Source organism: Euprymna scolopes, chromosome 33 (genome assembly GCF_053919585.1).
Source record: "Euprymna scolopes isolate OS-2025 chromosome 33, ASM5391958v1, whole genome shotgun sequence".
NCBI lineage: Eukaryota > Metazoa > Mollusca > Cephalopoda > Sepiida > Sepiolidae > Euprymna > Euprymna scolopes.
This window is the reverse complement of record NC_136514.1, coordinates 66,487,976-66,511,807: the sequence shown is the minus strand read 5'-3', so window position 1 is coordinate 66,511,807 and position 23,832 is coordinate 66,487,976. Positions and strand designations below refer to the sequence as shown.

General features: G+C 38.0%; 1 protein-coding gene across 4 annotated transcripts in view; it reads right to left on the bottom strand.

Annotated features, from left to right (window-relative positions):
- LOC145258282 (uncharacterized) overlaps nucleotides 1-23,832 on the bottom strand; it is a 472,448-nt gene that overhangs the window by 330,943 nt on the left and 117,673 nt on the right. For all 4 annotated transcript variants that reach the window (XR_013864089.1, XM_080116286.1, XM_080116288.1 and 1 more), the window contains exons 3-4: nucleotides 20,753-20,800; nucleotides 10,416-10,514 (exon numbers count right to left, since the gene is read on the bottom strand). Coding sequence is in view for 3 of the 4 variants with exons in the window: in XM_080116286.1 (XP_079972412.1) it covers nucleotides 10,416-10,514; nucleotides 20,753-20,800 (147 nt within the window). In the remaining variant the exon portion in view is untranslated. The remainder of the gene's footprint in view (nucleotides 1-10,415; nucleotides 10,515-20,752; nucleotides 20,801-23,832) is intronic.

Genomic DNA, 23,832 nt, shown 5'->3' with positions numbered 1-23,832 from the left:
TTTGCATGCTCATATTTTTTCTTCTCAAAACTATCACAGCCATGATAGACCAAAGAGCGCCACTTTTTACGATCATTGAAAGCACTTTCCCAACTGAACACGTCAATACCAAGAACTTTAAGATTATCTTGGATGTTATTCTTAAAGCGTTTCCTTGGTTTATGTTGTGGACGCTTTCCTTGTATAATTTTACCATAGAACAGGAGCTTTGGCAATCTATCGTGGTCCATCCTTGTCAGATGTCCAGCCCACCTCAACTTCTCGATACAAGGTACATCAGCCTGCATGAGAACATCCACATCAAATATAAAAGTGCTCCACCTGATGCCCAGAATGTGTCTCAGGAATTTCTGGTGCACTCTCTCCATGACTTTTATGTGTCTACCATAAGTTGTCCAGGCCTCAGAAGCGTAAAGCAGGGATGGTAAAATACAAGATTGATAGACACTGATCTTTGTATGAATAGTTATACCCCTGTCAGACCATACTCGCTTCTCTAAACCACCAAAAGCCTTAGTGGCATGCTGTATCCTATAGTTGACCTCAGCATCCAAGGTTCCATCTCTGGCGAGAGTACTACCCAAATACACAAATGTGTCAACCACAGCAAGTCTCTGGTTGTTTACAAAAATATTTGGTTCCACATACAAACTACCGGGTGGAGGTGTGAACATGATTTTAGTCTTCTTAAGACCAAAAGATGCACAGGCCCCCGAAAATAGATCCATGATACCCTGCATATCCCTCTTACCATGGGCCACGAGATCAGCATCATCTGCATAAAGCAATTCATGAACCAGGTGCTGAAAGGACCTTGTAAAAGCATGAAAACGACGAAGATCAAAGACCCTACCTGTGGTTCTGAAACGCCAATAGACACCTAGAGAACATTCCCTAAAGGCATACGATAACATAGTTGCAAAATAAATTGAAAAAAGTGTAGGTGCTAGGATATCACCCTGCTTCACACCATTATCAACCGATATGGGTTCCGACAGGCATCCGTTGAAGTTCAGTCGAGCCTTCAGTGGAGCTCCCTGAGTAATCGTAGAAATTGAGGTGGGCATCCCAACTTCCTCAGAATTATCCATAGGACACTTCTGTTCACCGTATCACAAGTCTTAGTCAAATCAACAAAAACCTGATAAAGCGGAACATGGTGTTCAGTACATTTCTCCTGCAACTGCCGAGCAGAGAAGATCATGTCCGTAGTTCCTCTGCTCGAACAAAAGCCACTTTGGCTTTCTGGAATGATGGATGGACAAAATATATTTTAACAATCTATTGAGTAGAACTCTGGAAAATACTTTGCCAACTGCTTCCAACAAACTTATCCCACGATAACTTCCACAGTCTGTCCTGGACCCTTTCCCTTGTACAGTGATATAAGAATTGCATCAACCCAATCCTGATGGACGGGAACACACTTCCAGACATCAGTGATAAGATGAAGAATTTCATGAACAAGTTTATCATCCTCATGTAAGAGGATTTTCACAGGAATACCATCAAGCCCTGGAGCCCTCCCAACGTTCACTTCCTTGATTGCATCTCTAATTTCATTCTCAGATGGGAACACAGACATTTCATGGATAAGCTTCTGTTGTGATAAAAATTCATTGATGACGTATACATATACATATATACATATATATACACATATACATATTTACATTTTGACCCCCCCCCAAAAAAAAAACTAAATGGAAACCATCTAGAACATATACTGTAGAACGGAAAAGAAAAGGCCAAAGACCCTAGTGTGGGGATGTGATGTTTTGAAAATAATAAACTAGTTATGACCAAAGTTTCATTTCATTCAGACAAAACACTAAGAAACGGGGCCTAATTAGGTTTTTTATTTTTATGCATTTATTTATTTTTTCCATTTAGTGTCTTTTAATAACTCTTGATGACATTTTCTTAAGTAATAACCTGTACATTTCAGTTGACCTCTTTTTTGCTCTATATTTTTCACGCCTTTTAACGTCATTTTTTCTGGGTCCTTTTGACATTTGCTTTTCTATTTTATATATAACTAGCGGGGGTACCCGGCGTTGCTTGGGTGTTTGGTATGTGTGGTGTTAAATAAAAAAGAACCGAAGGCAAACGAACGATGAAAACAGAAAGATGAACACGTGAAAAATGGCTTAAATAAGCCTGTTTTGATATTAAAATTTTTAAAAATCGGTGGGTACCCGGGTGTTTTTGGGTGTGTGGTTGGGGGTGGATAAGCGAAGTAAAAAAAAAAAACCCAGAAAAACGAACGTTACGTGAAAAATGGCTTAAATAACACTGATTCAATATTTTAATTTAAAAAATAAAAAAAAAAAGACATCTCACACCACGATTCGAACCCAAAACGTTTAGATAATGAACCAACGCGCTAATCAACTGACCTAACGCGACGTACATGAAATTTGTTCAGTTTTTCAACTATTTAAAGTAAATCAGGTCATGACGTCATCTAACGCATGTGTAGAACCACTCGTCGTCACGAGAAGACCGTTTTTGTCCCTTTAACAGCCAAATTTCTGTCCGAAAACTGATCACATCGATTTTCCCAAATCTCAGTATCAAATTTCGAGTCTGTAGACTAAAAATTCACAGAATTATTGCATAGGGAAATGTACACAGACAGACACGCAGAAACGTTCACTTTTATAGATATACTAGCATTTCAGCCCGGCGTTGCCCGGGTGTTTGGAGGTGTATACCGAGCAAAAAAAAAAAGGTAAATTTTTTAAATTTGACCCCTATTATGACCTCTTAAAATTTATTATTTTGGGCTGAAATAGTTATTAAGTTATATATATATATATATATATATATATATATATATATACACACATGTACTCGTACATATATATATATATATATATATACACATGTACTCGTACATATATATATATATATATACACATGTACTCGTACATATATATATATATATACACATGTACTCGTACATATATATATATATATATATACACATGTACTCGTATATATATATATATATGTGTATATATATATATACACACATGTACTCGTATATATATATATATATATATATATATAGAGAGAGAGAGAGAGAGAGAGAGAGAGAGAGAGAGAGAAAATAAAAAAGGAACAAACCGTATTATGTGTTCACCAACGTTTCGTCTTTATTTCGAGACTTCCTCTGGGTGAATGAGATTAAGAAACCAAAAAATATACCAGTACAAAATATTTGAAAATGTTTCACGTGCACAGTGTGACGCAGTTCTATTTAAGAGAAACGGAAAATTGATGTTGGAAATTCAAAAAGGAAGGGGGGCTGGCGTTGTTAAAGAGAAGGAAATTTTAGTGACGTCATATAGTCGTTAATTTAATTTTAAAACTATGAACGCAAGTTTATATTCTTATTGGGAAAAAGATATATCTGTTGAAATTTAAATATAAGTTTGTAACAGAAATGAAATGAGTGTTTTTTATGTAATTTATTGATTAAGATTATGTGTTAATTATTACAGGGGGTGTTTGAATGGTGTGAGAAAGTTAACCTGTGTCCACAGTTAAATAATGTTCTTTTAATAACAGTTTACTTATTAATGGCGCTATGTTATAGAAACCTCCACGTTGTTTAATAGTGCTTGAAATTGCGATAAGCGCAGATTCAAGAAGTCTCCGGCACGGTTTATTTGAAATGAATTTAACTACTTTTGCTTGTTTAAAATCAAAGGTGTGGTTATGTTGCAATGAATGAGAGAATAATGCACTTAGAGAATTGCTATTTTTTATATCTCTTTTGTGTTCATTGAGCCTTTTTTCCAATTTACGCTGAGTTTCACCAACGTATTTATGATGGCAATTATGGCAAGGAATAGTATATATACCTCCATCGGAAACTGGTGTGTTATAGAGATGTTTCGTGGGTTTTAATATATGTCTTATAGTTAGTGATGTGGTTTGTACGATAAGAATTTTTAGTTTGTTTAGTGTGTTATAGATTATTGTATTATTGGTGTGTGTAGGTAAAAGAAGATGTCTGTTTATGAGAGAAAGGTCTGGTGTGTATGATTTTTTATTATTATTTATTCTGGAAAATATTTGTGTGGCTTTTCTCTTAGCATTCAATATGAAATATGTCGGATATTGCAAGGTTTTCAAAATGTTTGTAAGGTATTTGAGTTCTTCGTCCAGATATTCAGGACTGCAAATTCTGAAAGCGCGTAAGAAGAAACCAATTATCATCCCTGTTTTTATTTTATTGTTATGGTGTGAATAGAAATGTATGTAATCGTTTTTGTGTGTAGTTTTGCGGTGAACTTTGAAGTATAGTTTATTATTGGATTTTATTATAAGTATGTCAAGAAAAAGTAATGAATTATTGTTTTCTGTTTCATAGGTAAACTTTATGGAAGGTTCGACTGAGTTTAATTTGTCTCTAATGATATTTATGCACATATTTTCAGAAAGAAAAATTAAGATGTCGTCAATGTATCTGAAATACTCTGTGTTTGGAGGTAATATATATATATATATATATATATATATATATATATATATATATATATACACATACTCGTACATATATATATATATATACACGTACTCGTACATATATATATACAAATGTACTCGTACATATATATATGTATATATATATGTATATTATGATTGCAACGTCTTGTCAGACGAGAGCCACTCCCTCAGTCACTAAAAGTCCATGTGCCCGAATATGACTTTTTAGCCCTGCCAGCAACTTGCATACCCTCAAGCAGACATGACACTGAAAACGCTCACTGATTTGTATGAGACTAACAGCAGCGGAACACACATGTACTCGTACATATATATATATATATATATATATATAAACATGTACTCGTACATATATATATATATATATATATATACATGTACTCGTACATATATATATATATATATACACATGTACTCGTACATATATATATATACACATGTACTCGTACATATATATATATATACACATGTACTCGTACATATATATATATACACATGTACTCGTACATATTCATTCTTGCTCTTCCGTCGAAGTCGACGATGACCAAGGTATCAAGCAGTTCGGCGTCAGGGGTTTGTTGGTCCTGAGATGGTTGATGAGGCCAATCCGTGCTCGGCAGACTCTTCCACACTCTGGACGCATGAAGGCGGTATCGGCAGGCTGTGAACCGGCAGCTCTCTCCTTCCTCCTCTTGCGCTTCTGCTGGTCGTGTGTCATGCATTGATTCTCTGCCCTGTCGGCTCCTAGGCTGATGACGCAACGCCAGGCCGAACGTTTAGCAGCGCGACTCTCCTAAGACTGGGGGCTGATGTCAAAGTCTTTTAGGGATGTTCTAAGACAGTCTTTATATCGTTTCTTTTGGCCCCCTGCATTCCGCTTTCCCTGGCTGAGTTCCCCATAGAAAAGTTGTTTGGGGATTCGGCTGTCGTGCATGCGATAGACATGGCCTGCCCACCGGAGCTGGGTTTTGCGGAGTATGGTGGTGATGGTATGGAGCCCCACGCGCTTCAAGACTTCTGTGTCAAGAATTCTGTCTTGCCAGCGGATGTTGAGAAGATTACGGAGGCATCTGAGGTGGAAGCCATTCAACTGTTTTTCATGTCTTTTATATGGCGTCAAGTTTCGCAGGCATAGAGTAGGGTTGTCAGGACGACCGCTCAGTATACTTTCAGTTTGGTTGCGAGTGTAATGCCTCTCCTCTTCCACACATTGTCTCTAAGTCTTCCAAATGCACTGCTCGCTGTGGAGATCCTATGGTTAACCCAAATGTCAATGTTGGCGGTGCGGGAGAGGGTGCTGCCAAGGTAGGTGAATTGCTCCACAGCATGGATCTTCTGTCCTTTGACAGTGATGCCGGGTTCATGGTATGCATCTCCTGGAGCGGGTTGGTACATAACTTCTGTCTTCTTTGTACTGATGGTGAGACCAAAGTTGTCACAACTGGTGGAAAATCCGTCCATTTGACGTTGCATCTCTATCTCATTTGGGGCATTAAGGGCACAGTCATCGGCAAAGAGAAGGTCTCTGATGATGGTTTCCCTCACTTTCGTGACTGCCTGCATTCGCCTGATGTTAAACAATTCCCCATCACATCTGTACTTGATGACAATGCCAGAGTGACTGTCTTTGAAAGCGTCCTGGAGCATGGCAGAGAAAACCATGCTGAAGAGCGTCGGGGCTAAGACACAGCCCTGCTTGACCCCGTTGGTCACAGGGAAGGACTGAGGGGTCGCCGTCATCCAGGACACGAGCAGTCATGCCCTCATGGAACTGCCTGACAATGGCGATGAACCTGTTTGGACAACCAAATTTTTTCATGATCCGCCAGAGGCCATTTCGGCAAACAGTGTCGAAGGCCTTGGTCAGGTCGACGAACGTGGTGTAGAGGCTTCCGGGTTGCTTTAGCTCACACTACTGCATTTATATTTACTCTCTATCGCCCCCACAACAGCGGAGTTACTATCTTTCAAAGCATATCTGAGAAAATTGACCAGGTCCTTTCTACTTATCCTTCAGCTAACATTCACGTATGAGAGACTTCAATGTTCACAACGTCGAATGGTTGACCCACTCAAACAAGACCGATGATGAGGGGAGGTTCTGTCATGATTTCTCCATTGCCTATGACCTCACTCAGATTGTTCAGGAACCTACCCGTGTGCCCGATAATGACGGCCAGTATGCGAGCCTACTAGACCTTTTTCTCACAACTTGCCCTGAACTATGTTCAGCTTCTGTTCTGTCGCTTCTTGGATCTTCCGACCACTCTGTTGTATCAATTAAGATAAAAATGAAATGTAATAAGTCCCCAGACGTACCTCTTCATCGTACAGTATATCGATACACTAAGGCTGACTGGGATAGCTTCCGTACATTTATATCTGATCTACCTCTGCATTCCATGTTTAAAAAGGATGTGTCCTCTATAGTATTAGACCTGACTGAATGGTTAATTGTAGGTATTGACCATTTCATACCCTCTAAAAAGTTTCAGCAAAAACCTAACAGCCAGCCATGGTTCTCTCCAGAATGTGCTGCTGCCATTGCGCACAGAAATTACTTTTTCCACTGCTTCAAACGTAATAGATGTACAGAAACTAAAGCCGTTTTCAGGACTGCCAGCAACCATTGTAAGAAAGTAATAAGGAACGCAAGAGAGTTGTATGCTCAATCTGTTAAGTCCAAAGTAGCTGAGCAGCGGCTTGGTTCCCACCAGTTTTGGCAAATAGCAAACAGAATCCTGAACAGAAGCGTGTGCTCCATCCCAACTATTATCAATGGACCTGAGGTAATCTCGTCAGCATCAGACAAAGCCAAACTCTTTGTCAAGAACTTTGCAGCTAATTCTACCCTTTGCGACCAAGACCGCCAACCCCCAATATTTCCTCCTGTATCAGAAAACACGCTATGTGATATACGTATATCTGTACGTGATGTTGCCAAGCTAATCAAAAACCTTGATTCCAGTAAAGCAACTGGCCCTGATGGTATTCCAATTATAGTACTCAAAAAACTTCAACCTGAACTAGCGCCCATACTTACAAAACTGTTTAAACGTTGTCTTAAGGAGAATAGTTTCCCGTCTCCCTGGAAAATCTCATCAGTATGCCCTGTATTTAAGAATTCAGGTGATCGCTCATCCCCCTCTCAGTACAGGCCAATAAGTCTCCTGTGCGTCATGAGTAAGTTGCTAGAATCTGTGTTAAATACAGAAGTAATCAACCATCTCAACAAAAATAACCTTCTTAGTGACACTCAATATGGTTTCCGTTCTGCTAGATCTACAGCAGATGTCCTTACAGTTATATCGCATAGGATTAGCAAATCTCTCGACGGTGGCAATCTTTCTAGGGCAATTGCTCTTGACATATCTAAAGCCTTTGATAGGGTATGGCATAAAGGTTTACTTCATAAGATCGCTAGCTATGGTATAGCTGGAAAAGTCTTCTCAATTATTAAATCATTTCTTTCTGATAGGTTCATAAGAGTAGTAGTTGAGGGGCAAAAATCAGAAGCTCACAGTATTAATGCCGGTGTCCCTCAGGGATCCATCCTGGGCCCAACTCTTTTCCTGATCTACATTAATGATCTTCCAAATCATATCCTTACATCATTTGTAGACATTTATGCTGACGACACTACCATTTATGGTACCACATCTAAGACAGTAAACGACCAAGTTCTCTCCAATTCTCTCTCCTCTGATCTTGAGCGCGTAGTACAATGGGGAAAGGAGTGGCTGGTTACTTTTAATGCATCTAAAACCAAGCTTCTCTCTTTACATCATCAACATTCTAATCTACATTTGTCATCAATTGAAATGAATGGCTCTCGTCTTCAGGAGGCCTCAAGTTTTGACAAGCTTCTGGGCTTGACCATTACTCCTGATCTTAAATGGAACACGTATATCAAATCTGTTGCCAAGGCCGCTGGAAAAATGGTGGGATCTTTCTATCGATTCGGTAGATATCTCACTGCTGATGCTATTCTCTATCTATATAAGAGCCAGGTACGTCCAAGGATGGAATACTGTTGCCACATCTGGGCAGGAGCTGCTAGAAAGGACTTGTCCTGCCTTGATAGAGTTCAAAATAGACTTCGTAGCCTCGTAGGAGATGTCCTTTTCTCTTCCTTGCAACCTCTATCTCACAGAATAGATGTTGCGAGTTTGTCTCTGATGTATCGTTATTTTCATGGAAAGTGTTCGACTGAGCTTCAATCTATGGTCCCCTCTCGCAAAACTTTCACAAGAAACACTCGTCTAGCTGTAAACACTATCAATAATTTCCCTCACTCTTTATCTGTGCCTAAACCTAAACGTAGATTCCATGAACAAAGCTTCTTTCTTAGAACTGCATGCCTGTGGAATTGTCTTCCGTTTTCCTGCTTTCCAGCTGACTACAATATGGTTGTGTTCAAGTCTAAAGTAAATAAGTTCTTGATGAGCCGTTCCATATAAGTTATAAAATTTACCAAATTTTCATTACTAATGATTACTATATTGACCAATTTCTACTGTACACTCTTTAACCCTTATCCTTGAGTGGCCTCTGGGCCTTGATAATGTGGTGATGCCTTTGTAAAAAAAAAAAGAAAAAAAAAAAAAAGAGGCCCCGGTGCTGCTCGACACACTTCTCCTGCAGTTGGCGTGCAGCAAAGATCATATCAGTCGTCCCGCGGCCCGCTCGAAAGCCACACATATATACACACACATGTACTCGTACATATATATATATATATATATATATATAAAAACATGTACTCGTACATATATATATATATATATATATATACATATATATATATATACACACACACATGTACTCGTACATATATATATACACATGTACTCGTACATATATATATATACACATGTACTCGTACATATATATATATATATATATACACATGTACTCGTACATATATATATATACACATGTACTCGTACATATATATATACACACATGTACTCGTACATATATATATATATATACACATGTACTCGTACATATATATATACACACGTACTCGTACATATATATATACACACGTACTCGTACATATATATATATATATATATACACACATGTACTCGTACATATATATATATATATATATATATATATATACACATGTACTCGTACATATATATATATACACATGTACTCGTACATATATATATATACACATGTACTCGTACATATATATATATACACATGTACTCGTACATATATATATATACACATGTACTCGTACATATATATATATATACATACACATGTACTCGTACATACATATATACACACATGTACTCGTACATATATATATACATACACACATGTACTCGTACATATATATATATACACACATGTACTCGTACATATATATATATACACACATGTACTCGTACATATATATATACACACACATGTACTCGTACATATATATATATATATATATATACATACACATGTACTCGTACATATATATATAAACACATGTACTCGTACATATATATATATATACACACATGTACTCGTACATATATACTTGCTGAGAGTGTAGATAATTATAAGTTTAAGAGAATTTTAGAAAGCTTTTGTGAATTTAAAAAAATTGTTATCTCTAAAATTTAGGAGTGAAAATTTCAGTTTGCCGTTTAAGGTGTGTAGTTTTACTCAATATTTCTTCCATGACCAAAGAAAAATATCATCTTCAACAATCGATTTAGTGATTTTATTATTCTAAATGTTTTAACACGTATATTAATACTAGTAATTCTAATTTTCTCATCAAATTTACTTGCATAAATGCTTTACTGATTATCTTCACAGCATACATGATTCACTAAAGATGATATGAAAAGTTAAAAACAAAAGAAATTGGTACTTACCAACTAATACGTTGCCTTGTGCAGCAGAAAAGTGAAGTGCAGTTCGTTTCTTTTCATCCGCTGCACAAGCATCAATGCCACTCTCAAGATAAGAGAGTACTAAAAAAAAAATAAACACTTTGTTTTAAGGGAAAGGAAAATCAAACTTCACACAAACCACACTTATATATTAAAGAATTTAAATAAAAATGTAGATGCAAGATCAACCATAGCAACAGAATCGAAACAATGTCTGCTAACTTTAAAAACAAATTTAGAACGAAGCAAAATTAGTTAAAGCTAAAAGAAATGCTATTTTTTGAATGTGGATTTATGCACTCTCCATATGCAATCTGAAAATTACATCAAAATATAATTGGTAATCAATCACCAACCAATGTGTGCATTTTGGGGATACAAATCAAACATTACTAATACTGACAGTCAATACATGCAAATATAAAAATTCAAATTACTAACCAATACATGTGCTCTTTTGGTAAGAAAACGAAAATTATGCTAAAATTCTAATTTCTAGCTGATATATGCACTCTCCAAGTACAAATATATGCTTCCATATTAATGCTGTTAAGACACAAGTAAATGGCTGTGACGTCATACTGCTGGGATGAAATAAATAATTTGTTCTCATTGTCCAGTAAAATAATAATTCATCATAGACTGCTGGACACTTACAAATACTTTTTTAACTATTTCAATTTGTACATAAAGATATGAGTTTTAAGAAACTATAATAGAGATTTTGTGCCTGCAAATAAAGCTATGTAACAGTTCTCCAAATAACAAATTACACCATGAATTAAATCTAATTGATAAGCCAATGCATGCATCCTTTCACCATTATATTCTTACATTCTCACTTTCTTAATATTAAGAATAATTTAATATTAGGAAATATATACTGATTTATGTACATACATTATCAATACTGATCCTTTTTCCAAGATGGGATTGCCCAATCAGCCAGATACAATGTAAAAATAATCATCTGATGTCACTGACTGCTTAATATTTAATCTAAACTAAAATACAATTCATATCTTCAGGCTAGAATCAAAGTGTAGTAGCTGTTCTGGTCTTGGTCGGAGAGGGGGAAGAGTGATAGAATCCAAAGGTGCTTAACACTATCAATAACGTGGGTGTTATATTGGTTTTGTAGGTTAACTTTGTTGTTACTGTGACATTTTCATACTTCGCTAGCGAGCGTTTTCATATTTGTTTATGTTTTGGAGACTGGCGGGAAACAAGCTCAGCATCGGTGCAGACACATGGGTGTCTCACTTTCATTACTTACTTTACCTCACTATTTATTGTTGTATATGTACATTGTTCATATGTCACTGTCTTTACAATATGTTTCAGGAGCGTTATGTTCTTTTGTATTGCAGGCTGCACCTTGGGTTTAAGTTGAGTAAAGCTTGGTCTGCACAACCAAGTTTCCTTACCCTACAACAGTGGGTGTAATAATGAAATATTAAATTTGCTAATTGGACCCAAAATACTAATTACAATAAATGTAAGTATTATATTTGACAAGTTATATATACTAAATTAACAAATAATCAATGCAATACATAGAGTAGGTGTAATAATAAAATATTAAATTTTATAACTTGCGTAATAGATAGAGCCAATCCTCTAATGTAAATGACAAAAATAGCCTGTACTGTGCATAGTGTTCTCATGATCTGATAAAAAGAAACGAGTTGAGAATGAAAATACAACAAACTGGAGTGTCAGGAACAACAGTTTATTGTGAGAAGATTGTCTTGAATTTTTTGGTTTTGTATGTTGCTTTCTTAGAAGCTAATCTGGCAGCGTAATAGCAGATCAATTTGAACATCATACCAAAGTTTACTAGTTTGGATCTCAGTCAAATCAGTTATTGCACGAGTTGGTAGGCTGAGCTTATATGTTGGATAACAAAATTAAAGAAATAAAAAAAAAAGGAAAAAGGATTCGTCTTTGCAAGCCAACAACCGCCGGGTTTGAGATCACCACTGTCACCAACCTTCGTCTGTCTGTCTCGCCCCGACCTAGCCTGTCAACTCCTTTTATACATGTCTCCCATGTTATTTTTCGCGTGACTACTACCAGAGCACACGGGCGCCATCTTGATTTCTCTCTTTCTTTCGCCCAACCTCACCTGAAACACATGCAGTAAAACTTTTGTTTGTTCGATCTGTTTTTCCCTTTCTTTTTCTCCTTTCCTTCTGCTAACTTTAAACAACATGCCCCCCTGATCTCTGGATCACATTTCATAATCCCTCATCCACTGTGGCGGTCGTCTTTCCCTACTTGGTCTCTGAAGTGTCTCGCCATCCTCCTGCTACACATTGCTTTCAACTGTTTCATTTTCCACTGGCCTGATATCAAGAATATGTCTTGGTACTCCATCTACCGCAAGGTTGTTGCTAGTATTATTCCCGGTTATTCATCCTCTGTGGTACATCATGCCCCTGGGGGCTTCACCCATACTTCATCACCAAGTTTGATGGTCCCTGTTGTTTCTGTCTCCCTGCTTGCCGGTTCAACCCTAGGATGTCTCCAGGAGTACTTGAATATTGACAGGTGTGGAACTGTCCCTTGTTGTTGTCCCGATCTAGGCGACATGTTGTACCAGTAGACAGCTTGCTCAGGTGAGGTGTTCCCTCTCTCTGCCACTGCCTTTATTGTCCAGTGGTTTCTTTCTACAATCCCGCTGCCACTGGGTCTATAGGCAGCTCTAAAGAATTGATGGGCATTCCATTTCTTTAGAACATCTGCAACTGTTGCCAATCTAAATGCAGTACCATTGTCAGTTAGAAGCTCTTCCACCAGACACACCACGTCGAGGGCTGCTGTTATTTCACTGCCTGTTTCACCTCGCAGCTTTTTCCATAGAGCAAAGCGCCCAAGGCCACAGTCGATCATAGTCATGTAAACCCAAACCTTATAATGGGTGACATAAACTGCAAGTCTTTCCCAGGTCCCAGTCACACTTAGTTCTCCAGTTTCATGTGCCCTTGGAGCAGAATCAGTTGACTGACACTTGTCACAAGTCCTGACTACTTGCTTCACTTGTTCCTTTGGGACACTCGGATCAACTTTTCTCACCAGGTACAATGTCCTCTCTACCCCCATATGGTGCAGATTGTGCAACTCTCGCACCCCAGAGGTATCCAAATGAGTCACTGCAGCAATATGCTCTTTTGTTGGCACAAGCAAGATTTTTCTAACTCTTGTGAGAGCATCTGCATTGTTCTTCTTAGAGGCAACCATGATTACGCGCAGCTTCAAAGAAAACTCCTGCATCAGCTCAGCCAGCATCCCGAGCCAGCGCTTCATTAGCATCTCTGCTGCTCCTTTTGTTCTTATCCTTTTCTCATGTGCACTCATCGATTTCAGCCAAACAAACATAGTGGCAGAGTCTGTTTTCACACAGATGTTGTGTAGTCCCCATTTTAAAGCCAGATTAACTCCTTTGGTAACTGCATCCAGTTCTGTTACATTGATGTGGCTAGCATTATCCTTCTTCCCTAGCCAGGCCACATCCTCCGCAACCACTCCACCCACTTCCAAGACAACCCCTGTTGCAATACTGCTTGCATCACACCACAACTCTATCCAGTGGTCATGGCACGTTCCACGTTCCCCGAACTGGGTCTTGCTTTTCCACTTCTTTCAAGACCTCTTCAATCAAGGTGGTCGTTCTTCCTCCAACTCTATCATCCCATCCTCTACCTTCGGCATGCCTCTTGATGTAGCTGCATGCTGGTCTAAGCCAGCCGGCTATGGGGTAATGCCCAATCAGCCAACCTTTCTATGTGTATATGGGGTGGAGAGGGCTCCCAAAAGCCGTGGTGAAGTTTGCCGCATATCGAAAAAAGCTCCCGCTTGTTGAGCTCTTCTTTCATTTGTGGGATCTCGTTCCCCATTGAAATTCCCGGCCACCCAACGCATTTCGTTTCAACTTTAGACCCAAAGCCGCTCCCCCATCCAATTTTTCCAGTGCCTTGGCGACCAACTTCTAAAGTGAACCAAGACCACCTGTCTCCGAATTCCTGCCAGTTCCACCAATCTTTTGACTTTATTTGTATACACATCAATGGATTACCCCGTCCACCTCTTCTCTTAATTTGTTGTACGCCTCAAATGGCCCTTCTGCAAATGTTTGGATCAATCTGGCTATGATCATCTCAGCATCCTTCAGTTCACAGGAGCTCAGCTCCAAATATAGGGCTAGTGCGTCACCCTCCAAGAACAATGGTATCACTGTGGCAACGTTGCCTATCTTTTGGAGCTTTGCCACTAGGTTCACTTTCTTTAACAAAGCCATCAATTCGCTTTTGCGACAGAATGGCTTTATCATGTTGTTCAGGCCGGCAGTCATCCCCGAAAAAGCCGCTCCCCATCCAATTCTTCCGGTGCCTTGGTGACTAACCCGAACTTCTTCAAGTGAACCACAACCTTCCCTACAGTCACCAGAGTTTCATTCACGAGGATGTCGTCGATATTTGAGCTCAAGGCACCATTTCCCTTCCCCATTTTATCTAGAATCTTTCTTAGAATGGTTCACATGATCTTGGGCGCGGAGTTCAGCCCGAACCCCACCCTTATATCTCACCAACTGGTACTTCCAGAGTTTCTTGGCAATGCAGAGGTGCAAATAGGCAGATTTTAAATCGACCAACTTAGGGGCACCGTTCATTTGCTTCAATTCTCTGATGGTCTCACTGCATATATCTATAGTGTCAACCCCCAGTATGGCACCCAACATGTCGGTTCAATATTTGGAAATCTAGTACTGGTCTGACCTTTCCTTTTTTTGTTGGTTGCAGAATGGCCATTAATGGCAAGATGCCTGATTTTTCCACGGCAACAGTATTCTCTCCTCGCTCCATCTGTCCACTTCTCATTCAAAATCCTTTCTTGCTCCTCCTTTGAGCGAGTTATCGTAACATGCCACACTGTTTGTTAATATCGGTGGTTCATTCTTTCATGCCTACTCTATTATCCATTTCTTTTCACCCACCTGATTGATTTCTTTGTTGACCTGCTCTGTTACTGCGCATCCAGCTGGTCCGAACCTCACGCCATTGCTGCCGACTGTGACACCTCCAAGTCGGCATATTACGTCCATTCCGACAATCACTTGGATGCCAGACACCAGGTGATCAGTGACAGCCACATGGACTCTCATCCGGTGATCTTCGATTTCAATCATGACAGTCCTCCTCCCTTGACATTTCACTCGTGACCTATCGAATGCCACTACTTCGCCCTTCACTTTCCATCCCCTGACAAGGCTAGTGTGCACAGTCCTTTCCAAGAACTTTGTAGCAGAATTAGCAATAACCAAAATGAGGGGAAATAGAGAGCTTACGTTGGATACGTCTGTTTTGTTTCGGGCTGAGCGGAAGAGAGAGTTCCAAGATGACATCCATGGGTTTTTATTAGCGTTGACCCCATGCAATTCTCGTAGAGTTGCGTCTGCTCTTGCACGATTATGCAAATATACAATTCCCAGCTGCTATAAAGGCATGATGCTGGAAAACAGTCAAGCAGGTGGTTCTGCAGATTTTGTGTAGGTGGTTCTGGCGATTGCATTGTTCTTTGTGACGAATCACGTTTCTGCGAGAAGCAAGTTTTTTTTTTCTGCTTTTTTTTCCTTCTTTCTCTACGGTTATTACAGCCAAGGTTCCTGATTTTTTTTTGCCTACTACATTTTGCTTCAAACTTCCTGCAGTCTCTCCGCAGGTGCGGGCCCTCACATTCGAAATATGTGCCTTGCAGTCTTGGGCGGCTTTTGCTTTCATTCTTCCTTGCTGGTTGCAATCGTTCCTACGGCCCCAGAGGGTTAGGTGCTCACTAATATTCTTGCAGTTGGAGCAGATCACTCACCTCCAAAGTCTCGATACCTGGGACCTGCTGCAGCCTCTTGGAAATGCATTCCGGGGACCCGGTAACAAATTCCATCTTTGCTATGTGATTCGCTACCTGCCTCTGAATTTCTGCCAGTTCCACCAATCTTTTTACTTCATTTGTATACACATAGACGGATTCTCCCGTCCACCTCTTCTCTTTAATTTGTTGTGTGCCTCAAATGGCTCTTCCACAAATTCCTGGATCAATCTGGCTATGATCGTCTCAGCATCCTCCTGTTCACGGGAGGTCAGCTTCAAATATAGGGCTAGCGCGTCACTCTCCAGGAACAATGGTATCACAGTGGCAACGTCACCTATCTTTTGGAGCTTTGCCACTAGGTCCACTTTCTTTAACCAAACCACCACATCGCCTTCACTACTGAACGACTTTATCATGTTGTTCAGGCTGGTAGCCATCGCCGAAATAGCTTGAAGTGTTCCTGGTTTAGGACAACAAAATTAAAGAAATAAAATAAAAAGAAAAAAGAATTTGTATTTGCAAGCCACCAATGCTGGGTTCGAGATCACCACTGTCACCAACCTTCGTCTGTCTGTCTACTTGTCAACTCCTTTTATACATGTCTCCCGCATGATTTCCACCTTTTAAAACTATGGGCACCATCTTGATTTCTCTCTCTTTCGCCCAACCTCGCCCGACACTTACCGCGTGGTAAGACTTCTGTTTGTTTGATCTATTTTTCCCTTTCTTTTTCTTCATTCCTTCTGCTAACTTTAAACAACACTTTGTTAAGATAGAATGTATAATCCTTACACACTTGACAGGTAACACTTTGCTATCTGAAAGCAATTGATTAAAGTAAAAAGAGGGATAATGAAACTTTATTCACACCTACATTAATTATGACAGCCATAGAGCCAATGCAAATCAAAGAAAGCCAGATGAAGAACAAAGTTTTTCTAATAAAATGAAATTAATCACTTAATTGACTTAGCACAACTGATAAAGAGCTCAGGATTCACAACATCAGTTTAGAGGATGACAGCTATGCACCAGCAGCATGTATTGCAAGAATTGATTCTGGATGCTTCTACACAATAATGAGAAAAAGTGTGTCGAACATAGCGAAAATAGAATACTGAGGTGGTTACAATCGGTGAGAAAATACAGACATGTGAAGTTGGGTTCATAAGTCTTTGATTGGAGAGTAGACATGCAGTTGTAATTGAGGTCCTGTAATAGTGGAAGATCTGCTCTGGTTCTACCTCTTGATGAAGATAGACATATTGAACTTCGACTCATGAGAGACCTGCTTCTATTAATAGTTGTTATTCAACAGAATTAATCAAAAGTATATCTTCTAATGGACTACAGGGAATTCAATTTCCATGTAGATGCAGACTGATGATTGAGCCAGCAAACTGAGGGAATGGAGATGGCAAGGATCAAATGTAGCATGGCTTAATTTTCAATCTGCTTATCTTCAAGTATGCATTGGTGAGTAACTTTAACCCTAACCTTAACCATTGTTTTGCAAAGTGAGAAATTACTGTTTAACAAGATTGGGATTAGTATCAATGCGGCTCTACAAATAACGAGGTCTTATCTTAAGGCAACTACATCAAGAAGGCGACCTCTTTTAGATTGACAATATGTATATGGATGAAAGTATTGCTGAACATTTATTGTGTTTGGGACTGGTTAGTAAAATTTGGGATCGATCAAAGGATTCATAAGTGTTCAACTTAACTGCTTTGGAAATATGAGAATGAGTTGCTGGATGTCCTAGACACTACTATTAGAAAAAGGTGTTCTCTCTCTGTGAAAAGCTCATTGAACATCTCTCAGTGCATAGCTGGCTGCAAGTAGCAACTAGTGTCATTAAAGAGCAAATATAATAGCAGAAGGATCGGACAAGAATGTTCCATTAAGACATATGTTAACTGAATTTCTTAACAAAGTCTGGCTGACCCATTCAATAATAAATGGTGTGTGAATGCTTGATGTGTGGCTTAACACAAGTTATTTAGCCACAGGCGTCCTGCTCACATCATGTGGGATTGCAATTAAAGATGCATGTTGAACACAATCAGAATTCAACACATGCCATATCAATCTCACGGAGTTAGATGTTAAAAGGAGTGAATTTTGCTATACATCTCAAGACCAACTCCCTATGTGTTCAAAGAAGGCTTACTAAGAAACTGACTAACAAATCCAAATGAATACTAGGACTACTAGTGAAATACAAACCTCCTCAGAACTGGTCAAAGAGTGCATTCTGGTCATAAACATACTCAGATCATGTCAAAATAAAGTCGATTAAAATCACTAGAGTTGCACAGAGGTGGCTGAAGGAAATGAGAAAGAACTGCTGTCATTAACAGCATGGAGCTAAGCCAAATACAATGGATTCATTTGAACAGAATCATCCTGGAGTGAAAAACACAACTTACTTTGTCTTCGTCAGGAGGATTGACCCTGGTATGACAAGGAGAGCTATAAAATCTACAACTGCATTCTGTCATGAATGCCTTTTAACCATGAACCAATACAATGGCAACATGGGAAGCTAAAATGTGATGGCAAAGGTTGTGTATGAATGTCAACAATCACTATGGGGTGTTCACTACCTAACTTATCAATTGCAGGCCTACCTGTTTTGCCATATGCCATTTTGTTTGAGAAGAATTCACTCAAAGAAATCTTTACTGACAACAGTACAACTTTTAGCAGCAATAGTTTCCAAATATTTGCTGAAAGCTGAGGGGTCTGACTGCATTTCTAGTGTGCATACCCACCATCAGGAAATGGTATTATCAAAAGGTCTCATAGATCAATAAACAAACTGTTCCTAGGAAGGGATGCACTGATGAAGAAGCGGTTTATTGCTACAACACCATGCTAAAAAACAATGTCCATATTGCCCCAGCTCTAGTGAATGCACTATACCAGTATGAAGTCCAGGTGAACAGCATCAATAGAGTCCTTCTGTTGCTACCAGAACACAAGCATAGAATTTATAGTTACATTTTAATCTCATTGTGCAAAAGGAGAGTCAGAGAAGGTGCTGCAGGAATGAGCTGGAGCCAGAGTGGGAAGCTGCAGGAGTGAGTTAGAGCAGTAAGTGCAGGTCAGCAAAAACCAGAGCTGAAAATGCAAGAGTCAGAGCAGAAACTGAAGAGGAGAACTGGGGTCAGATGGATGAAGCAAACAGCAAGGTGTGAAATTGCATTTTAGTAGTTTATATGTTGCCCTAAATAGGACGGTTTGATTTGCTGCTACTAGTGTCTTCATCCACTCCCTAGGCTCATGGAGGTGGGTTGAAGTTCACTAAAACGGGTTAGCGAGACACTGTGGCCGTTTCAGACGGTAGTGTTTTCCGGTAGGAGGTATTGCCTCATGCGACTGGGCTTTGGGCTGAACGTTGCGCCCCAAATCATGAAAACGATCGTCAATGCTGTATTGTCACAGGATAAGACCATAAAAGAGGGGACATCAGCATACCTTGACGACATATACGTGAATGAAGACGTTGTGCCATCATCACGTGTGAGGGCTAAGCTTGCCGAAATAGCTTAAAGCCGTTTCACAAGTAAGTCGGATTCTACCTTTTTAGGCGACTACGTGTGAAAAGAAAGAAGAGGCTTGAAGTTTTGTTCCAAGTTCTGCAGAAGGGCAGGTCCTGTAGAATCAGCAGAAAAGAAAGTCCTGTAAAGTCAGCAGACGAGCAAGTCCCAAAAAATCACACACACACTAAGGTACTCTTAAAGCTGCAGCAGTTCACCGATACGATCACACTGACGTCGATCCTAGAAAAGACACTCCCATGTTCCAAACACACTCCCTTTATCCTTCCGGTGTTCGTCCTCGGCCAATCAGCAGCCAAAGAACGGTCACGTGCGGCCCAGTGATGATCGCACAATCTACAAGATGAGGACAGCGCCATTTTGGAATTTCTCCTGGGTTTCGGCTATGCACGTACGCACACCGTAGGAGCGTTCCAAGGTAAGGCATGACACGCAGACACGTGGGCGCTTCCTCCCTTCATTTTCTTCGACTCTACACAAATATTGGAACATTTCTATAGAAACAAACTTGAATCAATGCCATTTAATGAACTTTTTTGATAGCCGGTCTATAGTTGTGCAGGTAATTACTTTTATTCCATTGCTGTATTCTTTTGAGTGCTTTTTGTTTTATTGGGATGGGAATCAGGAAATTAGAACAGAATCAGTAATTGTATCAAAATTGGGAATTTAGAACAGAATTGGTAAATATATCAAAATCAGAAAAAATTAGAATCGCTATTATTTATCGATTTTCCCTGCACAATATCAATTTTTATAAACCTATATATCCAAGTACTCCAAGTTTTTGTTATATGCATTTGCTTTTCAACATTAGTCAGTTGAATTATGATAGGAATTACTGAATTGTTTCATCATGATGAAAAAAAGTTTTATCTTTACCTGAAAGATAATCATTCTTGTTTGCTGCAGACATCATAGATTTTTCATCTAAAAAGAAAAAAATGTTTAACATAATAAAATCAAAAAAACTACTGAATCAATGAGAAGTAAACATGTTAGAATTAACTTGAAAAACAAACATTTGAGTTTATATGATAAACTTTTGATTCCCATCATTGACAACATCAAAGATTATATCTATACTAGCAAAACTTACCTGCCCCTCAAACAGTAATTATTCAAAGAGGATGTGGTCATTTAGTTACAAATGTATGTTTACGTTTTTAAATATTCGTTTTAGTTTTTCCTTATTTTATTCTTTATTTCAATATATACTCAATTAACGGTAAACAAGAAAAAAAATAATTCAACAGGTCACATGTTTGTCTAGGGTTACAAGCAATAAACTAACAGAGTAAATAAAACCAACACAGAGTTAATGTAATATTTATTTTTACTAAACAAAAACATTTAAAAAAAACATTTACAGATAAACACGTTTTTATTCATACTGATATAACAAGACTTGAATGCTAATATGAAGTCTTGTGAAAAAAGGGGGGGGGGGGGTAATGATTGCTCAAGAGAGGGAGAGCGGTGTGCACTTACCTTGCTTACTAACAAAAAGAGATTGCTTTGCCTTCTCTGCCTTTTTAAAGTTTTTTTTTTCCCCCAGGTCAGGTGACAGTTAATCACATAACCTTTTGGTTATTTAAAGGGAGATTCTGCCCAGTGGTTAAGTTTTTTTTTTTTTTTTTTTCAGATGCATAGGGAACAACTTCAGAATCAAATACTTTTAAATGAATCAGATGGGGTTGAAAATATAAGACTTTGGACAATGAGAAATTATAGAGAAATCTTTGTATTTACCTAAAATTCAATTCTTTAGTTATTCAAAATAAAAATAAAATGTCATAATTTTTATAAGAGATTTGCTCTTTCATGAGACTCTCCCCCTTCAAAGTAAAAGTTTTTAATTAAAAACTTTTAATCTAAAAAAACAATGTGTAAGGGGACAAACAAAAAAATTCAAAAAGAATTCGGTGACATTTTTTCATCAAATATTAAAACATGCAATTATCAAAAATTTGTCATTTTTTTTGTAAGATAATGTTCTAGACAGAGTATCTGCAATGATGTTGTCTTTTCCTTTGATGTAATTGTAATATTGTATTCTTGCAGGAGTAGACTCCATCTTTTGAGTCTGATTTTTATTGACCATCTTTTGTAGGAAAGTTAACGGATTATGGTCAGTGTAGATTTGAATAGGATGTATAGTAATGTTTAAATTAAGTCGAAGTCAAAGTGTTGTAGGGTTGATAGCAGTGCCAAGCACTCTTTTTTGATCATAGAGTAGTTCTTCTGGTATTGAATTGAATTTTTTTGAAAAATATGAAATGGCTTTATCAATGCCTTTATTATCTTCTTGAATGAGGATTCCACCTATTCCAACATCACTGGCATCAATTTCTAGCTTAAATTGTTTAGAAAAGATTGGAGTTGCAAGAACTGGGCCTCCAATATGTGTCGATTTGATCTTATTGAAATCCTAATCATTCACTCTACTTGTATTTTACTGCCCTTTTTTTAAGAGATTAGTGAAAGGACTTGCTATTGTGGAAAATTTTTTACAAAACTTTCGGTAGAATCCATTCATACCAAGAACTCTTATTAGTTTTTTTTTAATCATTTGTTGGGACAAGATATTTTACAATAGCATCTACTTTTGCAGAGATAGGTTTATTTCTTCCAGTTTAAGGAAGTATTGCTTAATGATGTTTAAATGTTCATCCCTGCTCCTGCTATACACAATTACATCGTCTATGTAGACCTCCTTGAATACTGTGTAGTTGAGAATGCATCATTCACTGAAATGTTGCCGGTGTATTTTTCATACTGAACGGCATAACTGTGTATTTGTGAAACCATCTGGACTGACAAATGCTGAGATTTTTTTTGGCATTGTCAGTCAGGGGTACTTGCCAATAGCCTTTCCTAATATTGAATTTGCTGACAATATTAAGACAGTCATCAATTCTAGGAATTGGATAAGTGTCACTTTTCAAAAATCAGCCACAAATTGATAGATTCCATCAGGTTTTGGTACAAGAATACAGGGAGAATGCCAATAACTGTTGCTTGGTTCAATTATGTCATTTTCCAACATGTATTTAATTTCATTTCTCAAATACTGAAGATTGATTGGATTTATCCGGTAAAAACGTTGTTTGATGAGTTTCTCATCTCCTACAAAGACATTATGAACTGAAATTTTTTTTTACTTGGAACATTGGCAAAAAGATCTCTGAACTCACTAAAGTATATACATTTTCTCTTAATTTCTGAAAAATGTTTAAACATTTAAATTAGACAGAATTTCAAAGTTTTTTAATTAACTACTGTGACCTATGTTTTTCTCAATACTAAGTACATTTTTGTCATTATCTAAAACATCCGTATTTTGATCAGTATTTGTAAGGTTGACATTGGTTTCCTATCAGTAAAATCATTCCTGTCAATATAAGTTTTTAACATTAATGTGTCAAATTCTTTTCTTCTTTGATCTGGAGTATGGATAATATAATTTACATCATTAATTTTATTGTCTCCACCTTCAAAGTTACACTTTTTACTATTTCTATCGTATCTAGACTTCATTTTAATTTGAGAGTTTGTTAGATTTTCTTGTGCTAGTTTGAAACACTATGTAATTTTTCTTTAAAATTTGATATATAATCTAAAAGATACATATAATTTTTTCCACTAAACAATTTTTCTTTTAGAAATTTTAGAGGAACCCTAACTGTATGTCCAAAAATAAGTTCAAAAGAACTAAATCCAAGAGAGTCTTGAATTGCTTCTCTAGCAGCAAACAAAACAAAAGTAACCCCTTCATCACAGACTTTATCGTTTGATGAAAGTGCTCAAGAGCCCCTGGATTTGTATTGCTTGACATCCATTTCACTCATTGCTTGTTGAAATAAACCAGACATAAAATTTGAACCTTAGCCTGACTGAATGGACAATGGAATTTCAACTAAACATAATTTTATCAAGACATTAACAATAGTCGTATTGTT